At 56.8% G+C, this 9670-nt stretch overlaps 2 protein-coding genes across 2 annotated transcripts; one reads left to right on the plus strand and one right to left on the minus strand.

The window, feature by feature from the left end:
* The first annotated feature begins 736 nt into the window (after positions 1–736).
* RASL10B (RAS like family 10 member B) lies at positions 737–4293 on the plus strand. The gene is made up of 3 exons (XM_042830189.1): positions 737–1053; positions 2084–2208; positions 2524–4293. The coding sequence occupies exons 1-3, from the start codon at positions 838–840 to the stop codon at positions 2792–2794; spliced, it is 612 nt and encodes a 203-aa protein (XP_042686123.1). The 5' UTR covers positions 737–837; the 3' UTR covers positions 2795–4293.
* A 1059-nt stretch (positions 4294–5352) lies between these two features.
* GAS2L2 (growth arrest specific 2 like 2) lies at positions 5353–9636 on the minus strand. Its single transcript, XM_042830401.1, has 6 exons — positions 9282–9636; positions 8359–8597; positions 7622–7729; positions 7253–7349; positions 6566–6803; positions 5353–6439 (listed from the first exon to the last, which is right to left on the minus strand). Exons 1-6 carry the CDS (start codon positions 9634–9636, stop codon positions 5353–5355), a joined length of 2124 nt encoding a protein of 707 aa, XP_042686335.1.
* Positions 9637–9670: the final 34 nt, after the last annotated feature.

Genomic DNA, 9670 nt, shown 5'->3' on the forward strand with positions numbered 1-9670 from the left:
CAACGGGGTGGCCTGGCCATGACACTGCTTTCTGCCGTCAGAGCCAGGCCCCAGTGGGGTGTCCCTGTCCCTGGACTGCATCAGGCCCTGCTGGGTCCCTGCAATGGGGACAGCCATGGCCACGTTCTCCCTGGGGCAAATATCACCATCACTCAGGGTGAAACGGGGCTGCTGGAGCCTCTGACAGCCCGGGGACCGTGCCCTGTGCCTTGGGGATGTTTTTCAGGGAACGCAGAGAGAGCATCACCAACTGGGAAAAGCATCCATGCATTGAGATACAGCAGGAGCGGCTCCCAGGGATGGGAGATGCAGTGGGACCCGTCCCGCTGACCCGTCCCGCTGCTATTCCCATTGCAGCTGGTTGGGACCTCAGTGCCAGTGGGTGCTGGGAATCCTCTGACCCCATTTCTGCCTTCCTGTGCCCAAACCATTGCCTTGGGGCCCCCGCCACGTGTGCCCGCAGCTCGCCCTGTCAGCTGGCTGGGAAATTAGCCTCCATCAAGCTAATTGCTGAAGCGCTCAAAGCCTGAAATTAAACATTAAAGCTGTCACTTGCAGGCACTGAGCAATCCCCCCTTCAGCAAAAGGCAATTCCAGCTGTCCAAATCGGGGAGACGGATTCCCCAGCTCGGGGCGTAGAGCAGCCGGTGGCCATCCCCATCAGAAACGTCCCTTTGTCACAGGGTTTGGGACATGATAGCCTTCTCCTTGGCCCCGCAGTGATGTGCTGTCCCGGCGGGGAAATGCATCCTGAATGGGGCTGAGCCCCCCTGCACGGGAATATGCAGCGTCGGCTCCGCGGGAGCAGCACTGGGGCAGCGGCCGGCGGCCGGCGGTATGGTGGCAACCTTCAAGATCGCCGTGCTGGGAGCCCAGGGCGTGGGCAAGAGTGCCATAGTCCGGCAGTTCCTCTACAACGAGTTCAGCGAGGTCTGTGTGCCCACCACGGCCCGCCGCGTCTACCTGCCCGCCGTCGTCATGAACGGCCACGTGCACGACCTGCAGATCATGGATTTTCCGCCCATCCCCGCCTTCCCCGTCAACACCCTGCAGGTAGGGGCACGGAGTGGAGCCTCCCGCTATGGGGGTTCGCTTCCTGAAAGCTGAGGATCGTGTTGAGGTTGGGATAGAGTGTCGGTTCTTCGGTAATTTTTCAGCCCCAAATGAAGGCCAACCCTGAAGGATGGGGTCCCACCTGTTGCCCTCGAGTGAAGGGCTGATGGAACCAACATGTCCAGCACCCAACGCACCGCGCACCCATTGCCCAGTGCTGCCATGGGGTCAGGGTTGCGCTGTGCGTAACTGTGGTTCCTCTAAGCCTGGCCATACATCCCCTTTGGGAAAAAGCCATTTTCACAGAATCATAGAATCATTAAGGTTGGAAAAGTCCACTAAGATCATCGAGTCCAACCATCAACCCATCAGGTCCATTTTCCTCTCTAACCCTTGAGCTTGTGATTAACCCCAGTTCCATCCCAGCACAGCCCTCGCCACTGGGTTTGTCCTGGCGGTGCCCTGAGCTCAGCCGTCAACACTGACCCATCCCTGAAGGTTAATATGAGAAAAAAGGGATTTGAAAGCTGTACCTCTGCCGGGGCCAGGCTGTTGGATTTTTAATTGGTATAATTACATCACCATAGGTCACAAGTCCTTTCACTGCTGCTCCAAAGCTGTGGGGCGGGAGGTGAGGGGCTCGGGGAGGTTTAAAAATTACACGTAATGTGCAGGAAATGGAAGGTCAGTGGGAGATGGACCAGAATAGAGGGTCATTGACCGACCTGGCAGATGATGCTCACGTACTCAATTGACCCTGCGGGCTGGCAAATCCCATTATCCTTCTCCTGGGTTAATGAAAAGGAATCACAGGGACATGGCAGGGCAGAGGTGAGATAGGGGGTGGGGATTTGGGGATGGAAAATGTGACATGCACAACACAACGCTCTTGGTCAGGAGTCCCACATACATGTAGAATGCCCAGTGGTGGATCCTATAAACTTCTTTCCTCCTGCAAACATGTCTGGTCCCAAAGTGATGCGGCATCCTGTGGGGCACGCCAGGATTGATCCCTCTCTGCACCTTGCAGGAGTGGGCAGACGTGTGTTGCAGGGGGCTCCGGAGCGTCCATGCCTACATCCTGGTCTATGACATCTGTTGCTTTGACAGCTTCGAGTACATCAAAACCATCCGCCAGCAGATCCTGGAAACAAGGTAGGGGCCATTTGCCGGCGGGTTGCATGCTGCTGGTGGGGCTGTAGGGATGGGACGCTGGAGAGCTGTGATACGACAGCAAGACAGACTCAAACATGGATAGGGCTGTGAAAGCAGCTCGGGGTAGTGTGGGGATAGAGTGGAAAAGCACTTGAGTGGTGGCCAAGAAGAGGGACAAGGGGACGTGGTGAGAGGCAGCCCGTGACGATGGACAGGGTGACGGTGGCACGTTGCTTTATTGGTGCCACTTTGGGACGGATGGGATGGATGGGAGCAGCCCGTGGCTGCGTGGTGCTGCCCTCCCACCCAACCCAGGGTCATCGGCACCTCGGAGACTCCCATCATCATCGTGGGCAACAAGCGGGACCTGCAACGGGGCCGGGTGATCCCGCGCTGGAACGTCTCCAACCTGGTGAAGAAGACGTGGAAGTGCGGCTACATCGAGTGCTCGGCCAAGTACAACTGGCACATCCTGCTGCTCTTCAGTGAGCTCCTGAAGAGCGTGGGCTGTGCCCGCTGCAAGCACGTCCACACCACCATTCGCTTCCAGGGGGCCCTGCGCAGGAACCGATGCACCATCATGTGAGCCCCCCGCGCCACTGTGCCCCCACAGGACACCCGTTTCCACTGGGGTGACGCTGCACTGGGGACACCTCAGTCGTCTCTTCCCTGTGATGACTTCTGGGGAAGCAGTGACCGCTGTTGGGTTGGACCGGGCTGGGGATGCCACAGCTGTCCATTGAGTCCCAACGGGCTCTGCTTCTCTGCACAACAGAGCTGCTGGCGGGCAGCCACGCTGTCCCACAAACCTCATGTCCCCACATTAGGGTTTCTCACTGCATCGCCTCCATGGGCTCCTGCTGCTCTGTGCCCATCCTGGGCAGTCCAGTTTGATTCTCCTTCCCCAAAAGTGCTCTTTCCACTCCTACCAGCTTCCTTTCCTCCAAGCTCATCCTCTCCCCATATGTCCCAGCCCCACAGAGGCTGTGCTGGACATACCCTTGGTTTCAGGGGCAAAGCTGCTGCCGTGAATGCTGGGCACAGCTCAGCATCTCAAATACAGATCCAGGCTGGATTTGGCCCCAGCAGGGCCTCCCATAGGGGAAGGTGGCATCCATCCATCCATCCATCCATCCATCCATCCATCCATCCATCCACCCATCCACTCACCCATCCATCCAAATGGAGATGGTTCCCATGCAAAGGCAGTCTCTGAAGCAATAGGGAGCTGGACGTGCATTTCCATCCTTCTTTTCCTTCATTCTATGCACACTCCTAATGGGAAAGTGAGCCTCTTTTTTCTTTTCTTTCTTTCTTTCTTACTTTATTTATTTAGAGTTAATCTTTCGGCTTGCTCCCACTGTCGGGTCATCTGCATCTGTCCTGGAGCCTGGCACAGTGGTTGCTGGGGCATAAATGGCACAGGGATCTGTGGGTTGTCCCTCTCTGGATTGGGGACACTAAAGCAGGAACCAACCAAAACCCACTATCTCCTCCCACTGACAGCTTTTACTTCCCAGGAGCTTCACTGCTATCCTGGTAACACTTTCTATTAAGAGTCCTCCTCACTGAGCTCCAATCCTTGGCATTCAGTGCAGCCCCGCATCTCTGCCATCGGCCCCCGCTCTATCCCTGCCATTGGTCCCCATGTCCCCACCACTGGTTCCCACTCCTAACAGCCACCTTGGGAACCAAAACCCATCCCCTTGCCTCCCAAAACAAAATACAAATAAACCAAAATCAGGAAAGTTGGCAGGAGGGAGCCTGTGGCCAAGAGCTGGGGGAGAGGATGAGTGTGGCCGAGGAAGGCAGCAGCTCCCATCGCCCCCACAGCAAACCCTCTGTGCATCTCCTTGGGGTTTGTCAGTGCACACGACCTATATTTCGGCCTTTCACTGGCTTTACCCCTCCAAATGGTTTGAGAAGGAAACTCCTTGGTAAATGCCACTAATAAAGCATTTATACAGTGCTCCAACACACACATATCAGTGACCAAGCCAATACATTGTTTGTTACAACCCTGTAGCCTGCAGTTTATAGCACAATTAGTTACAGGTTTTTATAGCATCTATTTAGTATTTTGAAGAGAAAAAAAAAAAAAAAAAAAGTTATAAATATAATTGTTATATTATATTGTATTTTATAGACAGAAAAGCTGTATCAGTAATAATGACTCTCACCGCTTTGGCAGCATTACCCCGCTCCCCAAAAACATGGGCAGGGGGCTGGCAGCCAACAGGGGCCAGGACATCCCCATCCACAGCAGTAATGGAGCTCCATTGTCCTCCCCATAAACAAACCCTTAGTATGAAGTGTTACCACTCGCCAGCCGTCGCCGTGGGTTTCCTACCTGGATCTATGCCTACTGCAGAAGCAACCCGCTCCCATCCTGGGGGCTGGGGATGTCCCCAGCCGTCCCCAAGGGAAGCAGGAAGGAAGATGCCATTTTCTGCCCCAGTACTTGGTGACCAAGTGGTGACATGGGGCTGGGTGCAGCGCTGATGAGAATGCTCCTCCTCTCCTCCTCTCCTCCCACTTCGGTGAGCATCGTGGTGCCTGGACATGGCATTCTCTTCCCCATGGACTTCTTATTGGAGATCCCCAGGTGTCCACACCACCCTGCGCCCCTTTATTTGGAACCTAATTAAAATCAGGTCTGTCCCCTTTGTTCTGTACTCGCCTCGCTGCTCCTTGCTCACAGTGCCGGACTCTGCAGCTCCACAACAGCCCCCAAACCCTCTGGGTCTTCTTCCATCACCCACCCAGAAGAGCCACTGGTGCAAAGGTTTGGGAGAGCTCAACTGTACGAGCACCAGTGGCCATTGCCTTGGTGAGGCAGCGATCAACTCTATGAGCTCCATCCTTGCTGGAACAGCCCCCAGCCATGGAAATGCCAACACAGAGGTTTGACAATGGCACAGACACGGTGCCCATGTGTCCCCCTGCCCCTGAGCAGCTCATGGGGTTGGGTGGGGATTTGGGTGAGGCATGAGCAACGTTGGTTCCATTATGCAGATGGGGAAGACTGAAGAGCGGGGTAGTTGGCTTGGTTGAATGCCAGATAAGGGGATCAGCATCGCAACCTTGGCATGGCAACTCTGACAACGCGTAGGTCCATCCCTGACCCAGACCGATCGACATGGCTCAGACCCACGCCTCCTCATCATCCTCAGTGAGCCACGCACCGCTGTCACTCAATGAGGGCTTGGCATCCCTGGGCTGTGGTGGCTTTGGGGGGGCTGTGGGGCGATGCTGGCCCCGGGTACGGTGCTGCCCCAGTGGGGTGGGGATGCGTGAAGGACCCTTGCCAGGCCGGTGATCCCGCCGGGGACGCACCTTGGGCCGCAGCTTCAGCTTGTAGATGGAGGGCACACGCTCGGGTTTCTTCAGGCACCGCCGGGCTTTGGGCACAGTGCTCCGCGGGGTCTGGTCCCCCACGACTGGCCCTTCCATGGACCCCCCGGCTGGGATATTGGCACACTGTGAGGTTGAGGGCTTTGAGGACACTCTGTTGCCCATTCCCACAGGACGCAGGGGCTGCCGGTTGCGGGTGAGCTCCTCCAGCACCTTCCCATAGTCAGGGGGCTGAGAGTGCCCCCAGTACCCCCGCAGCCCTGAAACATCCGTGTTGTGGCTGCAGACCTTCCCTGGCACTGTGGGGCTCTCAGTGTCCCTGGGTATTGGGCTCGGGGGGGGACACTGGGGACTCTCCCCAGCAGCACAGCTCTCACATCCATTTGCAAAATGGGTCAGAGGGGTGGGGGGCCGGCAGATGGCTGAGCTGGTTTTCGTCTGAGTTTTAATGTTGCTGTCCTGCTTTGGAGGTTGACTCTGGGAATTTGGGTGTGAAGATGGATGGCTACGTCCAAGGGCTCTCCAGTTCCCTTCCTTGGAGCTTTTCCTGCTCTGCACTGCTCTGTGGGCACTCTGCTGCAGACTGGGGGCACAGGTTTTGATGGGGCTGTGGGTTCGGGGCGTCACAGTGGTGGGGACCCCCACATGCCTGGAAGCTGCCCCAGATGAGCCACCTCCTTGCTGAGTGCTCCTGGGACGTGGTGGTGCCAAGTGGTGCCCACTGGAGGCTGTGCCCCTACTCTGTGCTGCTGACTTTGGGGGGTTCCCATGTGGCTTCTTGGGGGTCCCCACAGTGTCCTGGGATGGGGTGGGTGCCCGCTGGGCAGCCCCATGCCCGAGGGAGGTGGTTCGAGCAGGTGACCTCAGTGTCGGTGTCCTGCAATCAGAGAGAGCCCAGAAAGGAGAGAGACCTCACATCCAGCCCCACACCAGGTACAGAGATGGGAGAAAAAAGCACTACAAAAAGAGGCAATTTAGGGTACGAAGCCACTCAGTGCCTCACCTGCACGAAGGAACCCTCCGGGGCTGTGCTGGTTCCTGGCGGGGGCTGGGGGTGGTGGGGGTCCGGGGGTGGTGGCGGTGGCCGTGGGGTGCCCAGGTGACGGGGGGCAGCGGGCTCTGTGAGCGACTGACCAGCAGAGTGGGGTGAGTGCGGCCAGGGGCCGGAGGAGCTGCGCAGAGCTGCACCTCGTGCTGCACCGGCTGCTGGGAGGATCTGGTCCTGGAGAGCTGTTTGTGGGCTGCGGGGAAGGACTGAGCTCAGTGGGGTCCCTCCCCATTGCAGACCGCAGCCCCACGGAGCCCAGAGCCTTCCTCCCTGTGCTGTTAGCACGGGACGCTCCTGCAGAGCTGAGTTCCATGCAAACGGGGTTTCGGCCTTGCAATGGACCCTATCCTCCCAAAAGTCTGCCATGACCTCTAGCGGCCGCTAGAGCCACCCAACAAGAGCCATGCACCCAAAGCAGAGATTTCTCAGTGAAGCATCAGGATTACATCTGCTGCCCCTGCAAACACCCCAAAAGCAGCTACAAACACCCCAAAAGCACCAACACCCCCAAGAGCACCGACAAAACCCCAGAAAGAACCAACAAATGCCCCGAAAGGATCGACAAAAGCCCCCAAAAGCAGGCACAATGCACCCTTCTCCCCTTCCACCATCACAGCCAAGGCCGGGGGTGCAGGCACTCACAGAGCGAGGTGCAGCGGCACGGGTCGTGCTTGTCCAAGTAGTGCTCCAGGGTGTCCCAGCCGCCCCCGACCCGCACCATGACGTGCTGCCTCAGGATCTGCACTCAAAGACACGCAACATCAGCCCTGCTTCACCCCACGCCACTGAGGCACGGGGGTCTCAGATCCCACTGCTTGTTTTGTCACCCCAGGGAGAGTCAGGATGGCCTTAGGGAACCTCCCTTCCACTGATCCCATACTCCCATCAGGTAATGCTCAAAAATGACACGTTGGCCCCATTTGGCAGATGAATATAGGGAGGAGGCTTGATAGGAGCAAAGTAGGACTCCTGGTGCCTGCGCCCTGCATGCATGAGATGCAGCAGACTCACCCGAACGAAGATGAGGGTGTCGGAGTCACCCACACGGTATTTCCCTTCTGATATTTTGATCATGGGGAACTGGACAGGACAGGTACAGCGGCTCACCAGGTGCTGGACCTGCGGGCAGTAGGGATGGGTTTGCACCAAGGCTCGTGGGAAGGGGCCTGGGGTGGTGTGTGGGAACTGCTGAATCACAGCCTGAACCTCTGATTGATCACCTGAGGCGAGCAACGAGTCAGCCCTGGGAGCACAGGTGAAGGCAATTCAACTGTGCTGGTAGAAGGGGTGAAGCCTGGCTCCACCTCTCCTAGAGCCATTTAAGAGCTGGCTACCAGTGGGGAAGGGTCTCTTCTGGAGATCCCTCCTTTGGAGTTTTGCAGTGAGCCCAGGACAAGGGTAAGCACTCCATCTATTCTCTTGTTGGTATAATAACCTGCCTAGCCAAACTCTCTTATTTATTTCATAATTACAACATCTGTATATTCATTCATTATACAGGTGTCTATCCCCATTGTTCCTATCCCCATCATCACCATCGTTCCCATCCCCAAATTCCCATCACCATCTTCATCACTGTACTCCCATCACAACATCCCTATCCTCATCATCCCCAGTGTCCCCATCTCCCCAAGATACACATCTTGATCATCCCCATTCCTATCACCCTAACCCCTACCCCCACTGTCTCCATCAATCCCATCACCACCTCTCCATCACCTCCAACCCCATTCCCACCCCCCCCATACCATCTGGTCAAGGTTGTGGAGGTCCCGGGGTTTTCTGGGGGGACGGGGCAGGGGGTTGTCTGCAGGAGGCAGGTCCATCTCCTGGCGGAGTTCCTCCTCGATCTCCTCTTCCATCTGCACCAGAGTGGGGGCACACATGCCAAAACGGGCAGCACGGCGTGCCAGCTCTAGCAGGCACAGCACAAAGTTCTTCTCGTTCTTCCTCAGCACCAGGTCCTCCGTCTCGAACATCAGGACGTCTGGGGCAGGGCAGGGGTGCAAAGAGGACGAGAGCACAGATGGAGAGGAGTTGAAACACGTAGATGTGACACTGAGGGACGTGTTTCGTGGGCCATATTGGTGGTAGGCAGGCAGCTGGACTGGGTGATCTTAAAGGTATTTTTCAACCTTAAAGACTTTGTGATTCTACAAAGGTCTTCCTAAAGGGATGTTATTTCCCAGAGTACCATCTGCGCCCACCTTGCTATGCCAGCCCATTGAGTGTAGGAATATGGCAGGGCCCAAAAAACTGTTGGGTTAAATTCATAGAGGAAAAACCTCCCCCTTGAGCATCTACATACAAAGATGTGTCCATGCTTACTGTGATGTTTCATGGTGTCCCAGAGCCCCACCCCACTGGCTGAGTGAACTGAGGGCATTTTTTTCCATGCCTGTGGCGCTGCTGTCAGTGGGGACAAGGGGACAGACCCTCTGCTCAGAGCCAGGAGGACTCCTGGTGTCCTTATGGCCATAATGGCCAAGCATGGCACGTGCTCTTTTCAGTCCCAACCCTAACTGTTGAGCCCAGGGAAGCTTGTTCAAGCCCAGCTTGGTGCAGAGATCCCAGTGCTGGGATGGCATCAGCTTTGGGGACAGAGGAAATCACCGACAGTGATGCCAGGATGCACATCGCAGCACGGTGCTGCTGGAGCATTGGGTCTTACCGTTGATATCCATCTCCTTCCTGCACCAGTGGATGAAGTTGGAGATGTTGTCCCTGGCCTGGAAGGTGCCTGGTTGTGCTGCTGGGTTGCAGCTGACACCGACAGTGGGCAGGTGGAGGTGCTGGGCTGCACTGGGACAGGTGTGAGCAAAGTCCTCAGCCACATGGGTGATGTGGTTGGCATGGGAGCAGAGCACAGCCCCCGTCTCCAGCACCTCCAGGAAGGTGCCCACCTCAATATCCAGCCCATAGAGCTCCTTCAGCCACTCGGCCAAGTCTTCCTTCATGGCATACAGGTACTGCTGGCTGGACCCATAGGGACGGATGCTCCGCACTGCAGCTCCAGGCGTCCCCATTGTGCCATAAGACCCCAAACTGGGAGGAGGCAAG

The sequence above is a fragment of the Centrocercus urophasianus genome, unplaced genomic scaffold, assembly GCF_019232065.1.
Source record: "Centrocercus urophasianus isolate 14NV4802_14NV808 unplaced genomic scaffold, USGS_Curo_1.0 seq_33, whole genome shotgun sequence".
NCBI classification, from domain to species: Eukaryota; Metazoa; Chordata; class Aves; order Galliformes; family Phasianidae; genus Centrocercus; species Centrocercus urophasianus.